Below are 22,185 nucleotides of genomic sequence, written 5' to 3'. Positions count from 1 at the left end.
CCTCCAATTCTGGAAGACCCCTTATTCTTAGGTTTCCTTCTCTCTGATGTAGTTGCAGAAAAGCAAGAGACTCTTCCACAGTCCTCTGTCGTGTTCCAATATTTTCAATCTGCTCCAAATCCAAATTGTCCAATTTTTCCTCCACCTTTTTTATTTTTTCTCTGACCACTTTAATTTCCTCCGAGTCCTTTTTTAACGTGGTCACCTCCTGCCCAATTTTATTAATTTCGTCTCTGTTCTTTCTTACGTTCTCCTCGATTTGGCCAATCGATTTTTCTAACGTTTGGGTGGAGGCTTTAATATCAGCCTTAATATCCACTTGGAGCTTTTCTATTGCAGAGTTAACTGTTGTATTCACTGATGCACCAATAGCATTCACCGATTCTTGTGTTTGCTTCAACCCTTCGGTGACACTTTTCAAGCCTTCTGCAATTTCTGCCACACTTGCAGCCAATTTCTCCATTTGTTCCTGAAGAGTTAAGGAAACAGAGCCTTTCCTTTTTTCAGAGCCAGTTCCTTTAGATCTAAGTTCCATTCCTTGTGGGCTCTGTAACTGTAATCTCAAGGTCACTCCAGTTGCTATAGTAACAATCTCAGACATTCACAGCAGAAGACCAACAGTCCCAAAAGTAAACACCAGGTGGCCTGCAGCTAGCTTTCTGAGAACAAAGAGGCTGCTGAGCCAGGAGTCCACAATAGTCCATTAATCCAACTTTTAGGCAAAGAGTTCAGATTTTTCAAAATTGTAAATTCCTTAAAGCCAAGAAGAGTCTATTTTAAATAGCCCAAGCCAGTAGCTATTTTCTCACTTGCAGTGTAACCACCGAGTCTTTAAAATAGCTTGTATCTGGCTGTAAGAGAGTCAAAGTGTCTCCACTGGTAAACAGTCACTGTAACATTGGAACACCAACAAAGAAAAAATGGCAACAATATATCCCAGCCCGCTACTGACCCGGAATCCTAATCCAGAGGGTGAGGGGCTTCTTCTTTTGCCATATCAACTGTTTTGGAATCTTTAAACAAACTTTAAACAACTTTTAAATCACTTTTAAAAAGTTTGGCAGAGTTCGCGAAACTTTCCCGTTAGCCGCGGCTTTGATCCTTTAGCGCTACCAAGCTCGCGCAAACAGTTCAAAGGGAACAGGCTTCCTTTTGGAGTTTCCTCTGCAAGCAGTGCTCTTTAAACTTGTAAAATAATCCAAATTTTTAACTTACAGAGTTTCTTTGGAAGTTTCTATGTAGGAAGTGCCGGGTGCTCAGGTCTGGCGGGATCGCTGCTTTGATCCTCCGCAGGCAGCCGCTTCTTCAGTCCGTGCTGGGGCTTCCGCTCGCCCGATTCTCCCCCTTACGAGGGTAAATCAGGAGCGGAGACAGCACGTCTGGGACCCACGAAGCCGTCGGTCCACGGGACGCTCTTCCCGTGGCTTTAAGGGACCCGTGGCGCAGGCACGGAGCTCCCTATCGCCTAACGGAGGACGGAGCCGTCGGACTCCCGTCCGCCATTGACTCGGCACCTAACCGGAAGTCTGTGTGATGTAATTTCTGACTGTTTGTAGAGGGGGTGTGCTTCTTCTCCATGCCAAAATACAAACCCTTAAAAGAGAGGTTTCTTCTTGGTTCAGGGTCTGTCTTGCCTCCTTGCTAGGAGGGGAGGGAACTCTGTTGCAACAGAAAAATAAAGATCTGCCTTGCTCTCCACTGCATCATGCCTCCATCCATTCATCTCTGACGGACTTAGGGGGCTCAAGAGTCCCACGGGGAGTTGGGCAGCAAAAGCCAACCACCCCTATTTTTCTATATCTATATATTGTTGGGAAGGTGAGCAAAGTAAGAGGTGACATGATGGAAGTTTATAAAATTATGTGTGGCATGACGAAAGTGGATACAGTGATTCCCCCCTCCCTCTCTCATAACACTAGCACTTGTGGACATCCAACAAAGCTGCAGAGTTAAATGACGGAACTCGCACCCACAGGAAGCAGCGATGGCCACCAACCTAGATGGCTTTGAAAGAGAATGAGAGAAGTCCCCGGAGAAAGCTGTCAATGGCTACTTGCTGCAATGACTATGCTCCACTTCTGAATTGCAGTTGCTGGAAATTTCAGGGGAGGGGAGAGTACTCCTGTGCTTTAGTCCTGCTAAAGAGAGCCGGTGTGGTGTAGTGGTTAAGAGCAGTAGGACTCATTATCTGGGGAACCGGTTCGCGTCTCCACTCCTCCACATGCAGCTGCTGGGTGACCTTGGGCTAGTCACACTTCTCTGAAGTCTCTCAGCCCCACCTCACCTCACAGAGTGTTTGTTGTGGGGGAGGAAGGGAAAGGAGAATGTTAGCCGCTTTGAGACTCCTTCGGGTAGTGAAAAGCGGGATATCAAATCCAAACTCTTCCTTCTTCTTCTTCTTCTTCTTCTTCTTCTTCTCTTTTCTTCTTCTTCTTCTTCTTCTTCTTCTTCTTCTTCTGCTTGCAGATTGCCCACAGGCATCTGGTTGGCCACTGTGAGAATGGGATGCTGGACTAGATGGGCCAATGGCCTTTTCCAGCAGGCTCTTCTTAGGTTCTTAGGAGAACAAGTGGTGGGGCATCTTTTGGGCAGGGGTGAAGGGAAAACGGTTGCTAATGGAAAGGCCCAAGTCAGCAGTAGGCTGATGAGAAAGTATCAATGGCAGTGAGGAGCCAGCATGAGGTGTACTTCGGGGCCATCAAGGGGCTAATTGCTGATGCTGATCTTGAGAAACATCTCCTATGGAGAAGCTGTGGGTCCTGAACATGTTGTTGGGACACTAGTTTCCATCAGCCACAGCCAGCGTGGCTAATAGGCAAGAATAGTGAGAGATGGATTCCAGCAACATCATGAGAACCACAGCTTCCCACCCCCTCTGCTGGCCCAGGAGCAGCTCTTCTTTTCCCAGCATTCCTTTTCCATCATTTCCTATCTCTGACATCTGTGCTCATAACAAAATAAAATAAAAAATTCCTTCCAGTAGCACCTTAGAGACCAACTAAGTTTGTTCTTGGTATGAGCTTTCGTGTGCATGCACACTTCTTCAGATACCACCTTAGAGACCAACTAAGTTTGTTCTTGGTATAAGTGTGTATGCACACGAAAGCTCATACCAAGAACAAACTTAGTTGGTCTCTAAGGTGCTACTGGAAGGAATTTTTTATTTTATTTTGTTTTGACTATGGCAGACCAACACGGCTACCTACCTGTAACTGGATCTGTGCTCATGGTCAGCCATGGGAGAAGCTGTTTCAGAGCATGTGCATCAGCTGTTGGGAGTTGAGGCCTTTGAAAGATGCCTCCTTAGAAGCAGAAGGCAGGGCTTTGTTCTCTGCACCTTGTACTCAATGCACACATTTGTCACACGCTTTTGCCAGAAACTGCTGATAGGTCACACTTCCCCCCCTTCCACTTGAATTAAAGTGGGATGGCACATACCAATGTAAGATTTACCTGGATGAGTGATTTTGCCATATGTCGCTGTGCTCCACCGTGAGTCAGTGTCCTGCATGGTGGCCATTGTTTGGAAGCAAGCCGGCAAGCCCAGATTGTTAACTCACATAGAGTTGCATGGTGCCTTCCTTAGAGGGCAGATGATCCTGATGTTTCTCTGCCTCAAGAGTGATCAAACGGTCTCATCCCACTTAACACAACAGAGCTAGCTTAGTTAACACCCAGAGCCATGAATGATGCAGCAACCGGGCTTTGATTTGTTAATTTTCTCCATTCTCACTGTGCTCTTATAGCCATTTTCTCAAAACAGCCCTGAGCGTGCCCAGGGCTGGCATGGAATTTCAGATTTAATCTATTTCCAGTCTGGGTTATTGAATAATTGCAATTGGAGGGTCCTCCCCTACACTTGTGGGAGTGGGGGCCTCCTCTTGGGGAGCTTGCGCTTACACGACTCAATGTTTCGGTGAAACTTTCCTCAGTCACTTTCCTCCAACACAGGACACGGGGATTGAGGGTGACTTGCTGTGGGTCGCTGCTTCGTGATCCTGTGGATTTTCACACAAATGGCACAGCTGCAGAGGGGAGGGGGCAGTTTCTAACTCACAAATCAGAACTGTGTTGAAGGGAGGCAGCAAAGTTCTGATTGGTGAGGGAGAAACTTTCAGGCTAAAGAACCAGGAAATGGAGTGCACCTCAGGCTAAGGCAACCGAGTTTCTCGGATGGCTGCCAGAGACCCAGCTGAACCCAACTTTGAGTGCTGCCCAGTGACACAAACAACGCCACTCACCACCCTCCCTGGCAACCCCCTGACAACATTTTAGCAATGAATGGGGGGCAGTGCCACTTTTGAAGGCAAGCTACTCTCAGTTCCCATCCACTGCAGCACCCTTCAGTTGTTTGGGGGCAACCAACCATTATCAGCCCCAACAAATGTGTGTTGGTGAAAAGCTGCTATAGCTTTGTGAGCTCTGTAGCTTTCATAGGCTGGGTTTTATAGACCAGGGTTTCCTAAACTTGGGTTTCCAGCTGTTTTTTTGGACAACTCCTCCCATCATCCCTAGCCAGCAGGACCAATGTCCAGGAATGATGGGAATTGTAGTCCCAAAACTGCTGGAGACCCGAGTTTGGGAAACCCTGTATAGACTATCTTGAAGCTGGGCATTGCATTTTGGGTGAAAAATGATGGCAAGATAGCCACCATGGGTGGGCACCAAGCTTCACTCTCAAAGATGACACTACTAGGTGCCTAGTAAGGAAGGCCTTGAGTGGCAGCATGCCTGGGTCAGGGCAGTGAAAGACCCTTTTGAGACCCTTCACCAGTGCCCCAATCCCCCCCCACCCCCCCACCATGTAGTGATGAGCACTAAGGGGCTCATTGCCTGCCATAAAGGGAGGATACAGGGAATCCAAATCATATAAAACCAAGGCTCCAGTCTTTACATTTCTAGCTCTGCCTACTTTTACCTGTGCCCTTACCTGACTCTGGCATGTGGAAGCTTGCCCAGAATGGAATTTGACCTTCAGGATGAATTCCAGCCCCCTCCCCCCAACCCTGAGGTAAGCCACCAGGTAGGCTTATGGGGAGTGAGGCAGGCTCCGTCAAGCAGGACTGCCTAAAAGCCAGAGCCACCCCCAAGCTTAGCTTCCATTCTGCATGGTTATCCAACGAGGCAATCGACAGCTGGTGAACAAAGAATAAGAGCCCGCCAGTGAGTGCTTCAAACTTTTACACTTCACATTTATTTTGAAAAAAAAGTCTTCTTAAAAATACTCCTACAAAGGCATCGGAGCAGCAGATTTTGTTTCCTTTATAAATACATCTGGTTTATTATTATTATTAATTATTATTCTTTCCTCCCCAGCAACATCAAAAGATGCATCATGGAGCCAGGAGAAGGCCCTGGTCGGAATGGAAGACACCCCCATGTGAGCAGGGCTGGAACGCCACTTACCTATTCACATTTTCTAAAAAATACAAACACGGTCAGGGGAACAGCAAATGTCGCACACCCAAGGCCACAGCCCATGGGCAGATGGAGACTGCACAGGCATTCTGAAGTAGAAACCTGTGCAATAAATGGGTCACCATTGAGCAGGGAGAGGAGGCTTGGCGACTGCAGACGTTGCTCTGAGCCAGAGCTGAGGTGCAGGGCTGCGGGGGTAGTGGTGGGGTAGGGGAGAACCCAAAGTGGCAACAAACGCCAGGCCAGTTTGGTTTTCATCTTGAGTCTGGTGATGGCTGGTGCATGGGGATCTTCTGAAAGAAGAACAAGCCCTTGATCCTTTAGCTGTCATTCCTGCATTGCAGGAGGTTGGACTAGATGACTCCAGATGCTGCTGAAGGAATCATTCTATGATGCTATGACTTTTTTTCAGGGCTGTTAGTTGCAGTTGGCAGCCACTCTTCCCTCCTACATCTGCTGTCCCCCCCCCCCCGGTAGTGTTCATTTCAACCTCTTGGTTGGTTCCAGCCAATCAGGAATCAGGTACTGGATGCAATGATACTAGCCAATCAGGAATCACAGACTGGATGTGAACTATGGTAGCCAATTGGAATGAGTGATGGGCTAATGTCAATTGTGGTTAAATGAAACCTTTCAAAGCCAGGGAAGTGCTATCTGTACTGTTCACAGGGAGGGACACATCTAACCTATCAAGCAGCACTGCAAGAAGAGAAAGATCTCTCAGAAATCACCCCAATTAATCCTGATACTGTTGTAGGTGAAACTGTCACCTGCTGTTCTAAACCTTGCAGTAAGAGAACTCCCAACTTGGTGGCAACGACAGTTGTCTTTCTAGAAGCATTAGAACACAGGGGCACTGGAAGCAGCAGACAGGGGTCTTTCCCAGCCCTGCCTGGAGATGCTGGGGACTGAACCTGGGACCTTCTGCATGCAAAGCAGGTGCTCTACCCCTGAGCTACAGCCCATCAACCAGTTTCATCTTACTGGATTGGGCATGGAACTTAAAAACCGAAGTCTACCCCTGGAACTGCTGATGGGGCATGAATCAAAGGAGGTCCAGCTGGAAGAGCATAGCAAGTATCTGAAAACAAGGCCAGGCTGCATCAGTTGCTGCAGGGCCCATCCAGAATTTAAAACAGTAGCCATCTACAGTTATGGCTTTCTAGATGTTGCTGGACTCCCATCATCCCTGACCACTGGCCCTGCCGGCTGTAGGGGCTGATAGGTATTCACCAACATCTGGCTCCTCATTGCTGATCTGTAGAGCATGGAAGTGTAGACAAAACTGAAAGGGGGCACAGACAAGGCAGCCTGCAAGAGCCAGACCAGAGCCTTCTAGCCTGTTTCTCTAGGCAGCCCAAGGCCTCTGGAAAGCCTGTTCTCATGAAAGAAAGGCAAGGAAGATGCTGAGGCCATTGAGTCTTCCTGGAAGTCACAAGAGGGACAGGCTGTAACCCCACCTTATAGGTATGATTCCCCAGTAGAAGGAATATCCACTGAGGATGAACCCAATCTCCCCCATGTCTGTTCTCTCAGCATCTCATATTTTCTTCCACCCTTTGGATAATTAATCCATCATTATCCTCAGCAGTGTGAGATGGCACCATGGGGAAACGGCTTCCATGCTACTGGGCATGTGCGAAGGGTGGGGTTGGACAGCAGAGACCAAGATCTAACACAGGGCTGGGGAACCTGCAGCCCTCCCAATGTTGCTGGGAGCCAATTTCTATACCCCACAACCATTGATCAGGCTGGCAAGGGCTGATGTATATTGTGAAACCAACAACACCTGGAGGACTCAAAGCTAAGCTAAAACACATCAAAGAAGACCAGATAAGAAGCACCTGGTTCTGAAACCCAACACACAACTCATTTGTTCCACTGAATTCAATGGGACTGACTTCTTGAGTTGGCATGTATAGGATTGCATTGCAATCTGGGTTTGTTCATGGGTAGAGTTTTAAAGCAGCGGTGGTGAACTGGATCTGGCTAATGGGCTGGATCCTTACCTCCCCATCCCACTATGGTCAGGTTTGGCAGGTTGCAGGCAGCCTGCCCACCTGTCAATCACCTGACATCAGTGCCAGGCAACCCCATTTTTGCCCATGTGGCTTGAAAGCAAACTGTGTGGGTATAGGCACTGCACTTCACCAGCCCTGATGATCAGCTGATTGGTGGTAACAGCAACACCCCCTGCTTCCAGCCCAGCCGCATCCTTACCTGCCCCACACCTAACATAAAGTTTGTCATCAGATGTCGGACATGTGAGCATGGCTTGACCAAAACATCCTAGTGTTCCAAATCTGGAGACTGGTGGACTTAATGAAGCTAGCTAGCAGAAGCTTCTCCACCCCTGTCTTAAATCAAGGAAGCTCCATTCCAGTTCAGTTACTGTTCTGCTTTCAAAATAAAAATAAAAATCACAGTGTAATATTTGAGTGTTCTATCAAACTTTTGCATTTAGGAATTGCTTTTCTTTGCTCCTCTCTCCCAGCAGCCTCAAAGTGCTTGCCTTTGATATGCAAATCCTGGGGCCCTACTGAGAAAGTTGCTCTTTCTGACACAACACAACACACCACACCACCCCTCTCCACTCCTAGCCCTATCACAGTGTCCAGAAGTGCCAGGGCCCAGGGCCTGACGATTTATTGCTAACTTCAACAGAATGCTGCCAATCCAGTTTCAGCTCCAGAATCGCTAAAGAAAACGTGGCGACGGCAGAGGAAGATGGAGGGCATGGGATGAGGAGAGGGTGGGTGCTGGCTCAGAGTGTTGGAAGAAATCAGAAGGGTGACTCGAGCAGTTGCAATGGGGTGATGCAAACCGACAGGGCAGCTCTGGTGCATTAAAGGCAAGTGCTGTGCACGGCACAGTCCTGATTCTGAATGCTGACACCGCACTTGAAATACCTGCAAAATAAGTCTCTCTGCTGGCTTAAGGACAGAGAAAAGAAGAGTGTGCGTGTATGCAGGGGGGGGGAGCACAGTCAAGGAAAAAGAGGGGAGATTTCCAGGATCCTGGTGAGGTCACAATGAAATATCTAGCATAGATGGGTGAGTCCCATCTCATTAGAACAATGGAAGAAATGAGGCGAGTCTCTATCAGCCCCCTTCTCTTGAAATCGTAGTCTGCATTAGGCGTGCTGCGAGTACACTTTCTCTCTCACACACACAGTGAAATGGCTCAGGTAGATGTGTGTGTTGTGTTGTGTTTCCCATCTGCTGGTGAAGACAGCCCCCCTGCCCTCCCTCCCGTGACGCCAGCAGCACCCAGTGGAACAAGACCGGGCCTTCGTCAGGAGGGAAGGGTCAGGGCAGCTTTAGTGCAAAGATACGTCAGGTCCTCCCCCATGCAAAGGAGCTTGCACGGAAAACCAGAAGGAAGGCAGCGGAGCACAAAGGCCAAGGCTGGCTCAGGTTCCAGGGGATAGCTTAGCTTGGTGTGGTGCTAAATGGGCATGGCTTGAAATGGGACACCCCACTCCACCAACCAAAGGGATGAAAGCTACCCATGGCATTGTAAGAGCTCTTTGCTCTGTACAACCAAGCTACACCTGATTCTGTGATAGCTGTATGGGATTATGACAGATTTCAAGACATTGAAATCTGTTTCTCCCTGCCTTGCGCACACACCTCTGGCAAGTCCACAAGATAGTATATGTAATTTTGCCAGCATTTGTATTTATTTATTTTTTAATCAGCCCAGGTAACCTATCTACAGCAGCCCAGTTCAGGAGTAACAGAAAATTGGGGCGTTCTGCCATGTGAACAAGCTACGGGTTGTATTTCTCCTTTTCTCCTTTCCTCTTTTCTGGTCACAATGAAGAGATCAGATGTTTTTGATCTATTTTTAACCAAGGCACAGTTCCCCACAATGTCCGAACTCAAGGACTGAAGGTTTGTTTAAACTAGGATTTAAGAACAAACCAGGATCTGAAAAAAATGTTTTAGTGCTGATTGATCTCATTAGCTCTACTTTAATTCTTCATGACATCTGAATACTGGAAACCATGATTTGTCCAAAGCTGGAAACCAGGAGCCACCTAGGACTCTAACCTTATTTTATGCAGCCTCTGACATCTCCAGAAGCTGCCCCATTCTTCTGCCCCATCAGAGTTCCCTTCTTCCTGTTTTTTCCCCCATTCTCCCAGGTTTCCTCTCCTTCTGTGTAGTTTCATGACCAATTGCACAATATTTAATTGGTAAAAAATAAATTTATGCTTTTATTTGGGGATACATTTTATTCTGGATTTGTCCTTAGTCTGGATCCCAGATAGTTCTCTCTAAGGTGAAACAAACCACAGTTCGCTAAAGTTTGGATGTCATGGGGAATTGTTACTACTTTAAAATTAGAAGCCAAAGTTTACAAACTCCTGATTTACATGAAAGAGGAAGCATTGCTCATTCATGTAGCAGATGTCTGCAGTTTTCCATTATCCCTGAACCAGGCCTTTGTCTCTCAAACCCGGAGAGATGAAAATTCTGTGGAACTATTGGCACTGCTGATTATCATTACCTTCCCCTACAGAAATAAGAGACCCTGAGCTAAGCAGCGTGACCCTTTCCAACCTGTGATCCCCCTGACAGTGACATGGTGGGTTTCCAAACTATTCACAACTTTCCCTGTTCTTTGAACCTTCAGAAGGACAGGCTGAGTCAATGAGGATAGACCTTCTGCAAGGTTAAGCTCCAACCAACAGTCCTTCTCACAACCTGCCAGAGCTTGGCCATGGCAGGTCTGAGACCCACAATACCACCCATGTGCTGGGCACCAGCTGGGCTCCAACCTGTGGCTGCCGAGACTGAGATATGAGGCCTTGGGCTGGAGGTTAAAATTCCTGCCGTGAGCCTTTCCTGACAAGGCTACAGGCTCCCCTATTGTTGACACTTTTGTTTCCAGTCTCCTCAGGATGCTGAAGGACAGTTGAGGGTGTGTCAGAGGACTTCAAGAAGCATTGCCCCATGCTCCTCCAGCCCTCTTAGATGTTTCTTCACTCCCAGCTGAACTTCTCAGTTTAAGGCCCCTTCGGAGCAATTCCCAGGTTGGTATCATTTTTGAAAACTATCACAACATCTCGGCACGAAGTTCAGCAAGTGGTCCCCAATATGAAACAGCAGACAAGTCAACTAACTTTGAGACAATTGCTAAGGGATGACAAAGGACTTAGGAGCAGCCTGGCAGAATGTGGGGGGGGGAGGTGGGGTTAGAGTGTGTCCGAAATGCTCACGCCCCCCTGGGAGTGCTCAGCCAGGAAGCTGTCCAGGAGTGTCCCTGGGAGACAAGAACAGTGGATTTGCCATCCTGTTTTCTTTTTTCTTTTGTTAAAACAAAACAACTCATCTCTCCCCCCCCAATAATATTTCCCCCCTCCCCCCACATCCCATTGTAAACAAAGTAGAAAAAGATGGAACAACGACAACCAGATGGAAATGCACATCAAATCTACAACATACTGCATGGAACAGGATGAGAGGGGCAGGGAGTTTCCCGCCGGAAGCAGGTCATTGGCAAACCATGAAGCCTTTCAAATGTCTTGTGCATATTGATATGTAAGAGCTGCCACCGGGAAGTGCAGCGTGCAGAGCCTCTAGGAGGCGCCGCTTGCAAAAACAGTCCCTTCGCAACAGAGACCAAGACCTCAGAAAGCCCCATGCCTTTGCTTTCCCCAGTGTGGGGCAAAGATTCTCTTTCGTACAGAGGAGGAGGTATGGGTGGGTGGGTGGGTGAGCTTCGCCCGGATCCAGTCCTTCAGAGGAAAGGAAGCTAAAAAGACGTGTCCATCTCTGAAGTCTGTGACTCTAGAGGTGACCCCATTACATGGGTGGAAAGTTTGCTGGCGCTTGTCCCCTCTTCGGTCCGCAGATCTGCTGGCTGTTGTGGGAAGGGGAGGGCATGCCCAGAAACACTTGTAGGGACATGCAGTTTTGTAACCTCCCCCCCTCCCTGAAGACTTTCTGGTCCACTCTGTGCCCCAGGAGGTCCAACTCGTGCAAAGGAGGAGGGCGAAAGGGTCCCTCTGGATCCCTCCCCAGCTTGCTTGTTTCAGAGCCCTTGAAGAGAAATCCACTGCGGTTCTGTTTCATTTTAAAACATCCTTCTAAATAAGAGTCTTTCCTCTTCCCTTTTTTTCTGGATTCTTGAAGTCTGCAGCATCTTTGCCCTGTGGCTGCCCCTTCCCTGTAGCTGCCGTCTCCATGGGGGAGCATTAAGACCCGCCCAAGGGCTCAGACACACAGGGACAAAAGGGGAACAGGACCTTGAGGGAGAGGTGTGTGCAAGTACCCAGCTTCTCAAACCTCCACGGACTGGATTTGATTCATCTGTGCTCGCATCACCTGGATACTGTTCAGGATTTTCTTCTGGTGCCCGGCTAATGTGACCCCTACTCGCAGGATGTCCCTAGGGGAGGAAAAAACCCACAGCAACAACAACAAGAGAGAAGCATTAGTGGAGGCAAAAATTGGGGGCACTGCACACTATTAATTATAGACTCAGTCATAGGATCATAGAGTTGGAAGGGACCATGAATCTCAACATGTGGTCCCCTATCCAGTTTGAAACCATACTGGACCCTGCTTAGCTTTGCTAAGTGGTCAACCAAATGCCTTCGTGGGAAGCCTGCAAGCAGGACCTGAGTGCGACAACAACTCTTCCCCACTTGCAATTCCCAACAACTGGTACTCAGAGGCGTTGCTGAGAACATAGTGCTCATGGCTAGTACTCATCCACCTCTTCTCCGCTGGAACTTACTCCATGTTCATTTGGGACACCACGTCGAAGTTGGTGAAGCCAGCGCTGGCAAAGCTCTCCTTGTACTGCCCCATCTTGATGGCTTCAAGCCACTCGTCCACGGTGTTGAAACTGGAATAGTCTGGAATGGTGCGGTCCAGTAAGGGGAGGTTAATCCTGGAGGGGGAGGGGGAGATCGCAATGAATGAGCAGAAGAAAAGATCTGGATTTGTTTGGCATGGAAGAAACCCACCCTGATCATTTTCACAAGGGAAGCGCCGTAGCACCTGCTTTGCATGCAGAAGGTCCCAGGTTTAATCCCTGGCATCACCAGGTAGGGCTGGAAGACCCTCTTGGTTCAGGGGGATTATAAGACCTGACCCACATTCTTGGAAACTCTTATGATTCAGGGGCCATGGCGTGCATGGTGGAGGACTTCAATGAGGACAGGTCCCAAGCTACTTTCTTGGGGGAGAACCCCACATGCTTCATTTGGGACCCTTGTGGTCAGGGAATGCAGCTTGGCCACCACCCTGTGATTCAAAGGATGAGTCTCCTGCAGTGCCTCTTTCTTGCAAAAGGCAACAATGGCAAAAGAAGGCAATGGCCCTTTAGCCACGTCAGTAGTTCCCTCCTCCTCACCCAGGAGCTGGAGGCTGACACATTCCAGGAAGAATAAGCCTGCATAAGGCTTCAGTTGGCTATGGCTCTCTATCCAGAGGTCTTCTCTGGCAGCTGCCTTTGCAGGACCCCTTGGAGCTGTCCAAGGTCCTGTAGGCTCCCTGCTTGACTTGGGCTCCTGACTACTAGACACCACCTGCCTCCCTTGTGAACCTCAAGCATCTTCATCACTCAACAGTAAAGCACTGCATGTAGACATCCCTGACCCAAAGTGCCAGCGCTGGGAAACCAGAAATCCATTTTAGCTTGGGTAAAATTCTGGAGCATCATTCCCCAACCTGCTGCCATCCAGAAGATGCTGAACTCCAATTCCCATCAGCCCTAACCAGCATGGAGTGTTGTCTAGTCAACATTTGGAGGGCCACAGATCCCCCACTGTGTGCCCTGCTTCCTACCCAGAGGAAAGGGGTGCCATGGCTTTCAGGCTGTTTGGGTTCCGGATCATCTTGTCTAAGGTGTTGACAATCTGTCCAAATTTGGGCCTGTGGTTACGGTCCTTCTGCCAGCAGTCCAACATGAGCTGGTGCAAGGCACTGGGGCAATCCATGGGTGGTGGCAGCCGATAATCTTGCTCAATGGCGTTTATTACCTGCGAGGGGAAAAAAAAGCCCACATACATCTTTTTGTCCTGTAGATGCTGACTGCTAGCCAACCGGTGATGGCTAAATGACACCGTTCTCATGGAAACAAATGTGACTTGAGAGTTCATTCACAGGTTCAGCCACAGCTTTCCCCTCCTTCATTGTCTGAAGCGGCTCATTAATTGGCCACGTCAACAGACTTAATCCACACCCAAAGGGAAATATTGCCTAAGCACCCATCGGCCTTGACATCTGACGGCCAAGGCTGCCGCCCCCGATCTGTAATTGGGGATGTGACAATGCACATTATGCACATGCAAATACACACACATGAAATTGCTCCCCCTACCCCGGGAGCTCCTCTCCTCTCCCCTCCCCCACCTGCTACGCTACCGGCACAAATGCCCTGCTGGAGACATGAGCGGCTTTCCCCTCTGCTGGTGTTCGCAGCCCGGGTCGAGGAGGCTAATAGGGGGTGAAGTTACTGAACGCTCTGCCCTTGCTGGAAAGATCACTGTCAATTAGCCAGAAATGGCTTCTGGGGTGGAGCGCTCCAGGGCTGGAGGAAGGGCAGAAGCACAGAGCAGAAGGAGCCCGCCAAGGAGAAAGACTGGGGGCTGCTACGAACTGAGGCAGCTTCCTGAGATGATCATGTTCCTACAGGGGCAGGGATTTGACAGCAGACTGAGAATGACAGCAGTCCATAGGCTGAGACACAATGCCACTCTTGGCTTATGGTTATTGTTAATTCCCCCCTATTCCCTAGACTGGGACTCAGAGTGACTTACAGACAAAAATACAAACCACAGATAAAATACAAAAACGTATAAAAGGCCACCATTAAATAATAATTAAACCTTGATAGAATTAAAACAATGTAAGGGGGAGAATCTATCAAAATGCAGATATTAAAAACAACACAGCACTATTAAATGCCCTTTCCTTAAAACAAACAAACAAAAAACCACCTAACCATATATGGCTTAATAAGTCACAACCAGCACTTCGATTTGTCCCCAGAAACAGACTGGCAGCCAAGTGGAATTTCAGCAAATCCCTGCCGGACCTCCAGCCAACCTCTACTAAAAAAACCCTCCAAAAAGGAGAGCTGACCACCTTCTGGGGGAGTCTGTTCCACTGTCAAACAGCTCTTACCGTCAGGAAGTTCTTCTTAATATTTAATCAGAGTTTCCTTTCTCGTCATTTGAGTCCATTTGTTCAGGTCCTACCCTCGAGCAGTAGAAAACCATCTTGTTCCATCTTCCACGTGACAGCCCTTCAGATATTTGAAGATGGCTACCCTATCATCTCTCAGTCTTCCCTTCTCCAGGCTAAACATACCCTGTTCCACCAGCAGTCCCTCATACTTACATCTTGGTTGGTCATGTCCCAGTATGGCCGCTCTCCATAGGACATCACCTCCCACATGACTATCCCATAGCTCCACACGTCGCTTGCAGAAGTGAACTTCCGGTACTGGATGGCTTCCGGTGCTGTCCAACGGATCGGGATCTTTCCGCCCTGTAGTGGGGGTGGAGCACAGGGTTTCTCGCTTGGGTTGCTTGCATCAGCCCCAGCCAAGTGGAATGGCTGCTAATGGAGTCAGTGGGGAACAAGTAAATAAGAGTTAGCCCTAACCAACTTCTTGCAAGGAGGCTAGTATGTTGCCATAGGTCCAATTGCACCTGTACTCGCACATACCTGGCAGCACCGCAGCACCATTAATGCAAGTGCAAGTCTCTCATCCCCTGACTCCTCGGTTGAATATTTCACTGGTTGATGAAGTGATAGCATTCAATGTGGGCTGCTGAGCCCACATTTCTTCAAGCAAGCAAGGCTACCACAAACCTAAGAATCCTCTCCATAAGATACTGGTTTTAAAACTATGGGAGTCACTCCATATATGCCCGCTTGACCACTTCAATCAGCAGAACTGGCACCAGCACAGGTGAAACATAATACCCACTCCATATAGGTAAGAAATCATTATTTTAATGTGGCAGAACCTATACACTGGAACTCAGGCAGCTGCCTTCACCAGGGCCGGCCCACCCATAAGGCAAGGTAAGTGTCAGAGATTGGGCAGAGGAGGAGGAATGGTGGAGATCGCCTCCCCATCCTGACCCTTACAGGGAGGAGGAAGAGGAAGACAGTATAAATTTACAACAGTGGATTGAGGGAGGTCAGAGCTGAGAGGCAGATGAGGGGGAAAGTTGGGAAATCATGGGAGAGAAGGAGGAGAAGGCAGAAGCAGAGTAACAGCTGACTGACACAGTGTCATTAGAAAGCATCCCAGACGCTCCATCTCCCAGAACCCGGCAAGCCTTAAAAGTAGGAGAGCAAAGAGCTCAAAGACAGAGGGCATGTGACAGCACCCGTAGAAGTGACGAATGAGGAAGTGGGAGAGATGGGTGTGTGTGTGGAGATTCACTGGGGACAATGCCATTATCCAAGAGGCTGGGTTCAATAGCCTCTCTCTGTAAAGACTGAAATAAAAAAGGATGGCAAGAAACCTTTCCTTGTCTTGATGCTTTCCTGAGCAACCAGCCGGGAGCCACTGACAGCATCCTGACACAAAGGTGAACGCTGCAGGCTGCAGGATCTACAGGGACAGAAGCTCCCAGTGTTGATCTTTATTGCCCCCTTGTTCCTGATTTAGACCTTCACTCGCCCCTTCTTCCCTAGTGGGGAAAGGGGTGCCATTTTGTAGTTTGCCTCCGGTGCCAAAATGTCTTGGACTGACCCTGTACTCTTTCCAGTGCCTGCTAGAAACCTTAAAAAAAAGACATGCCTACACAGACATGTAGAACATGGATATGTATTTTGATATGTTGCTGGTTTTACCTTTTGAATGTCTTAAAGGACTGCTTTTGTGCTTTTTACCAATAATTTCATTTTATTCTCTTTGTGAACCACTTTGAGGTGCTGTTTTTCTTTTTTACAATCAAGCGGTGCATAAAGTTTATGAAACAAAAGTGAATAAATACAATGAGAAGGGAGCTTTCGAGGCACGAGAGCAAGATAGAACTCCCAAGTTGAGATGCAGTCAGCCTTTGAATACCAAATGCTTGTGCGGGGGGCACCCCCTTTCTGCCCTGTTGGTAATGCTCCCCAGCGGCAAAAAGTTGGGTACCGCTAGATACAGACATGCTGAATGAGGCAGATCTTTGCTCTCAATCCAGAAGGGTTTTCCTCCCTCTGCCTCCCCCCATATATTTCCTTATTTTCAAGGAAGGTCAGGAAAAATTAGGTTGCCTGTTTTCACTGTACCGATCCAGTTCTGTGACAGCACAGTGTGAGACCCCCCACCCAGCGCTGTTCACACCGACCAAATAAAAAATGCAACGGGAGAGGCTTCATTGCCAGCATCAGTGATGCTTCAACAGCCTCGCTGATCATCAAGGAGGAAGAGCCATAAATTCTTAACACTGCCGTGCCGGGTCTGCATTAAGAGGCCTTTGGCAAAGGCCATTTTTGTCTGCTGCAGAGAAAAGCCAGATTCCTGTGGAAGGTTGACCCAGATAAGGTGCCTCGTGACCCTTCCGACTCGTCTCTCCAGAAGAAACTTCTTGTGTGTGTCTTCTCTCCTGTGCATGATTGGGCTAAGTAACTCACGCCACGGGGAGACGTCCCTGTCCTCTGATCCACTGTGCCAACTCTAGAACCACTTTTCTTTGTGTTTCTATGGTAAGCATTTCTTGAACCATTTGCGCCAGGGCCAGGAAACCTTTTTGACCCCACGGGCCAGATCCTCACCAGGATCGGCCTTGCGGGCAAAATTTGACAGGTGGGGAGAGCTGCCCACCTGCTAACCACATGACCCTACAACCACGCCATGTGCGAGGTGCTGCTAATTGAGAAGTGTTGCCCACCCCTCACATCGTTTTAGCAGACTTCCATGGGGGTCTCCCGCTAAAGTGATGAGCTGGAGATTCTGAGTCATACCCGTTCCCAGCTCCTTGTGGGCAATGGACGTATCTCACTTAGGTCCATTACTCTGAGTAGAACTCAGTTGAATAGCACCAGAATAGAATGCCCGTGATGAAGCGGTGGCAAGGCAATTTCGCAGGAGGGGAACCTAAAGACGAGCTTGCTGGATCAGGCCAATGGCCCATCTCATCCAGCATCCTGTTGTTATGGTGGCCAACCAGCTATCTGTGGGAAGCCAGCAAACAGGATCTGAGCACAAGAGTGGTTCCCAGCAACCACAATTCAGAAGCATTTCTGCTTCCAACTGTGAAGGCAAACCATAACCATCATGGCTAGCAGCCACAGATAGCCTTCTTCTCCATGAATTTAATCCTCTTTTAAAGCCATCCAAACTGGCCATCACTACCTCTCATGGAAGTGAGTTCCACAGATGACCTATGCACTGCATGAATAAGTCCTTTCTTTTATCTGTCCCAAATCTTCTGATTTTCAGCTTCATTGCATGCCCATGAGGTCTAGTGTTTATGAGAGAAAAGGGGGGGGGTAGGTTTTCTCTATCCACTTAAGTGTGCTGCATGTTTTTTCTCCCATAGATTGACCATCCACCCGTTTAGAAGGAATGTTAATAGGTGGTAAAGTTCCATTAATCTAAAATTTTAAAATTTTAATCTTAATTTTAAGTCTAAAAGTAAGTATCAGTTCTATGAATTGGATTGTACTTTTGTTATACAATTCAACTTTCAATGCTATATCCGATTATGGATTGTTATTCTCTGTTTCCTGGTCTTTGACCGTAATAAAGATATTTGATTTGATTTGATTTGACCACCCACCTGACCACCTGTCAGGGACTGGGCAGAGGAGGAATGGTGGAGACCGCCTGACCCTTCCAGAGAAGAAGAAGAAGACAGTTCAGAATTGCAATAGGGGTTTGAGGGAGGTCACAGCTCAGAGGCAGATGAGGGGGGAAGCTGGGAAATAATGGGAGAGGAGGAGGAGGAGGAAGAGGACGCATGGGGTGGGGGTGGGGGTGACAGCTAATGGACACAGTGTCTTTAGAAAGCAATCCAGACCGCCCCCTCTCCCAGAACCTTGCGAGCCTTGAAAGTAGGAGCGCTAAGGGCTCAGAAAAAAGGGCTCTCAGCACCACCCGTAGGGCAGTGATGACGAATGAGGAAGTGGGAGAAAAAGGGGGTGGAGAGTAACTTGGGACAACGCCATTATTCTAAGAGGTTGTGTTTCCAAGCCAGGCAGAGTGGCTGAGGAAACCCAGTCAGATGGGCGGTGTATAAATAATGAATTATTATTATTATTATTATTATTATTATTATTATTATTATTATTATTATTATTATTATTTCTGTAAATATTGAATAAAAAGCAGGCGGTAAGCACTTTTCCTTGTCTTATCCATTCCTGGTGACCTGCCGCCTGACACCAGCTTGGAAACCACTGAGTTTCCCCTCCATCCTGCCTTCACCCCGGAAGGTTTCCTTCCTGTGTCTTACCAGGGCGCTGGTGTAGGTGGGATCCGAGGTGTCATCTTCCAGGAAGCGGGAGAGGCCGAAGTCCGAGACCTTGCAGACGAGGTTGCTGTTGACGAGGATGTTACGAGCCGCCAGGTCACGGTGGACGTAGTTCATGTCGGCCAGGTACTTCATGCCAGCAGCGATGCCCCGTAGCATCCCCACCAGCTGGATCACAGTGAACTGCCCATCGTTTTGCTGCAGGGTAGAAGAGAAAAAGACCGGCAGGGTCAAGCGGGGATCAGGGTTGGACAAAAGGAGGTTTCAAGGAGAATTCAGGCCACCAAACCACCTGGCTAATCACCTTGGCTCATAGAATCAGAATTGTAGAGCTGCAAGGGACCCCAAGAGTCATCTAGTCCAACCCACTGCAATGCAGGAACCTTTTGCCCAACGTGGGGCTCGAACCCATGACCTTGAGATTAAGAGTCTCATGCTCTTATTATATATATATATATATATATATATATATATATATATATATAACAAACAGAACTGTAACAATAACAAAGACAATCAAATTTTAAAAAAGAAATCCTCGTGATTATTTATCAGATTTTTGGTGTGAATTTTTCCTATTATACACATTTATGTAAGCAGTTTTGACTGATAGACACATTTCTGCAAGCCACTTTCCTCAGTCTGAGGCATTTCATAGAATCGTGGGGTTGCAAGGGAACCCAAGGGTAATCAAGTCCAACTTCCTACAGTGCAGGAATCACAACTAAAGAATCCCTGATGGATGGCCACCCAGCCTCAGTTTAAAAACTTCCTGTGAAGGAGAGACCACCATCTTCCAAGGTAGTCTGTTCCATTGTCAAATAGCTCTTACCATCAAAAAGTTCTTCCTTATATTTAGTCATAATCTCCTTTCTCGTAATTTGAATCCATGGGTTTGGGTCCGCCCATCAAGAGCTGCAGGAAACAACTTGCTCTGTATTCCATGTGGCAGCTCTTGAGATATTTGATGATTGCCCCAGAGACCTCAGCAGGTTGCTGCTCTTCGAGGGTTTTGCAGTATGTCGATTCCCTATCCAGAAGGTGTGGTGGGGAGGAAATCCTGTCTGACAACGTTATCGTCCAATATGCAGGAAACAACATGTGTTTGGGGAAGGAGGCTAACTTAGTGACAGAGCATCTGCTTTACATGCAGAAGGTCCAAGGTTCAACCCCAAATGGCACCTAGGGCCAGGAGAGACCTTGGCTTGCGATCCTGAAGAATTGTTGTCACTCATGTGTAGACAGTACCAGGACTGGTGCTAGGGCTTCTTACGCCCTAGGCGAACCACCTTCTGGTGCCCCCGCCAAAGCCTGCTTTAGCGAGAGGTGGGGGTGGTGGAGAGGCAAGCAGCTGTTTCTCCGTTGTAGCAGAGAAGCTGCTGCTTGCCTGTCCCGCCGCCCGCCCCCTGCCAAAGCCTGCTTTAGCGGGAGCCGGGGGGTGGTGTAGGGGGCAAGCAGCACCTCTCTGCTACAGTGGAGAAGCTGCTGCTAGCCCGTCCCACCCAAGCCTGGCCAGCGCCCCCTCCATTTTGGCGCCCTAGGCAATTGCCTAGTTCGCCTAAATGGACGCGCCGGCCCTGGACAGTACTGAACCTGATGGGCCATAGGAAGTGACAATCTCCTATGTTTCTATGCTCTCTTTGACTGCAGGGCCTGCTTCCTACCACTCAGCTCTTAATACACTTGGCGGAGTGAGAGAATAGAGCAGCTGTTCTCAACCTTGAGTCCCCAGACTCCCATCAATACAAGCTAACAGGACCTGTGGCCAAGGAGGATGTGAGTTGTAGTCTAACACTATCTGGGGACCCAAGACCGAGAAAAGCTGGTATAGATAAAGGATCCAAATGGGTGGGAGGTAGGGAAGAGAGGGATAAGACTGCTATTTGTATGATCTTGTACATGGAGGTGGGTGAGCGATCTGTTTGCAAATTATGCTTAATGCGAACAGGGGGCTGTCTCCAACTGAGCCCTACTCAGAGTAGACCCATTGAAGTGAGTTGACCTAGCTTAGTCATGTCCCTTAAGTACAACAGAACTACTGGCATTAGGTGCAACCCAGAGACTTTGTGTGTGCGGATGCAACATCTATTCCATTTATTTTGTTTAGCTGTTAATGATGTTTACATGTGGAATTTTAATTGTATTTTGGTATTCGATTTACATTTGTAACGCTTTTCTTCAATATTTAAGCACCTGCTTTGCATTCTCACTAATTATGCTGCTTTAAATGTGCTTCTCCGCTCTCTTTTTGTATCCGATTCTCCTATGTAGTGCTTCATTTTGATATTTTATCATGTTCAATTTGATCAGCTAAGTAAGGTTGCAGGTGGGATAGAAATGATTTAAACGGATAGGGGTAAAAAAGGGAGTCAATGCGATATCATATTTAGCCCCTTTTCGGCAGATACCCACCTCACCCACAATTCCAAGTGTGTGTGTTTGTCTCTGTGTGTTTGTCACCTGCTTTTGCGCATCTCTCTTCCAGGTCTTCAGAGAGGCTCACAAAGAGGGCAGCTGCTTCTGTGAGGAACCTCTCCCCAGTCACTGAACCCACTCCCCCATTAACAGCGTACCCGTAGGAAGGAATCCAACGAGCCGTTCTCCATGAATTCAGTAACGATCATGACAGGGGGGCTCTTGGTGACCACCCCCTCCAGGTGGATGACGTTGGGGTGGTCAAACTGGCCCATGATGCTGGCCTCGCTCAGGAAGTCCCGTCGCTGCTTCTCAGTATAGCCAGATTTCAGCGTCTTGATGGCCACAAAGCTCTCCCTCTTGCCCGGAAGCTTGAGGTGGCCGCTGCACACCTCGCCAAACTCCCCTAGAGTGGAAAGCAGGGTGTAGGAAACAAGAGCACCCTAAGTTTCTGAGCTTCGGGAGTGGGTGGGGGAGAGACAGCGGTTACCTCCCACTCTTCCCCACTTCCTTGCACCCACCCCCAGTTCAAAAGCAAGGCACGATCCCTCCCTCGGTCAGAGCCACCCACGGGAAGGTGAGGCACCCATACTGACTGGGCCTAAGGCTGCGCCAAGCACCTTCCCTCATTTTTTAGCATCCTTGGATTGTAGAGTTGGAAAGGACCCAAAGAAGCATGTAAGCCAACCCAATCACATCCCAATAAAATGGGGCCATTTATGCAGTTTTGACAGAGGTGAGGAGGGCATTTGGGGGGGGGGGATTGTTGAGAAACTCTTTGGCGCTTTTCCTGGTTGTTGATTGTTATCCCCCCACCCAAAAAAGGGAATGTCCTAAAGATAGCAATGTCCTGAGTCATTTTCGGAGAAATGGTGGTCCACATAAGAGGCCACCAGTTTATGCAG

At 48.4% G+C, this 22,185-nt stretch overlaps 1 protein-coding gene across 12 annotated transcripts in view; it reads right to left on the bottom strand.

Annotated features, from left to right (window-relative positions):
• Positions 1 to 10,842: 10,842 nt before the first annotated feature.
• The window catches only part of EPHB2 (EPH receptor B2), a 104,794-nt gene continuing 93,451 nt past the window's right edge, over positions 10,843 to 22,185 (bottom strand). For 6 of the 12 annotated variants that reach the window (XM_033156462.1, XM_033156457.1, XM_033156459.1 and 3 more), the window contains exons 11-16: positions 21,439 to 21,686; positions 18,848 to 19,063; positions 14,781 to 15,002; positions 13,224 to 13,417; positions 12,169 to 12,324; positions 10,843 to 11,817 (exon numbers count right to left, since the gene is read on the bottom strand). In XM_033156462.1, coding sequence (XP_033012353.1) covers positions 11,709 to 11,817; positions 12,169 to 12,324; positions 13,224 to 13,417; positions 14,781 to 15,002; positions 18,848 to 19,063; positions 21,439 to 21,686 — 1,145 coding nt within the window. In that variant the 3' untranslated portion in view covers positions 10,843 to 11,708. Of the gene's footprint in view, positions 11,818 to 12,168; positions 12,325 to 13,223; positions 13,418 to 14,780; positions 15,003 to 18,847; positions 19,064 to 21,438; positions 21,687 to 22,185 lie in introns of those variants that run through there. The other 6 variants (XM_033156464.1, XM_033156468.1, XM_033156465.1 and 3 more) reach the window with 2 other exon arrangements.

Source organism: Lacerta agilis, chromosome 8, assembly GCF_009819535.1.
Source record: "Lacerta agilis isolate rLacAgi1 chromosome 8, rLacAgi1.pri, whole genome shotgun sequence".
NCBI classification, from domain to species: Eukaryota; Metazoa; Chordata; class Lepidosauria; order Squamata; family Lacertidae; genus Lacerta; species Lacerta agilis.
The sequence above is the reverse complement of the archived record's forward strand: the minus strand, read 5'-3'. Positions and strand labels throughout refer to the sequence as shown.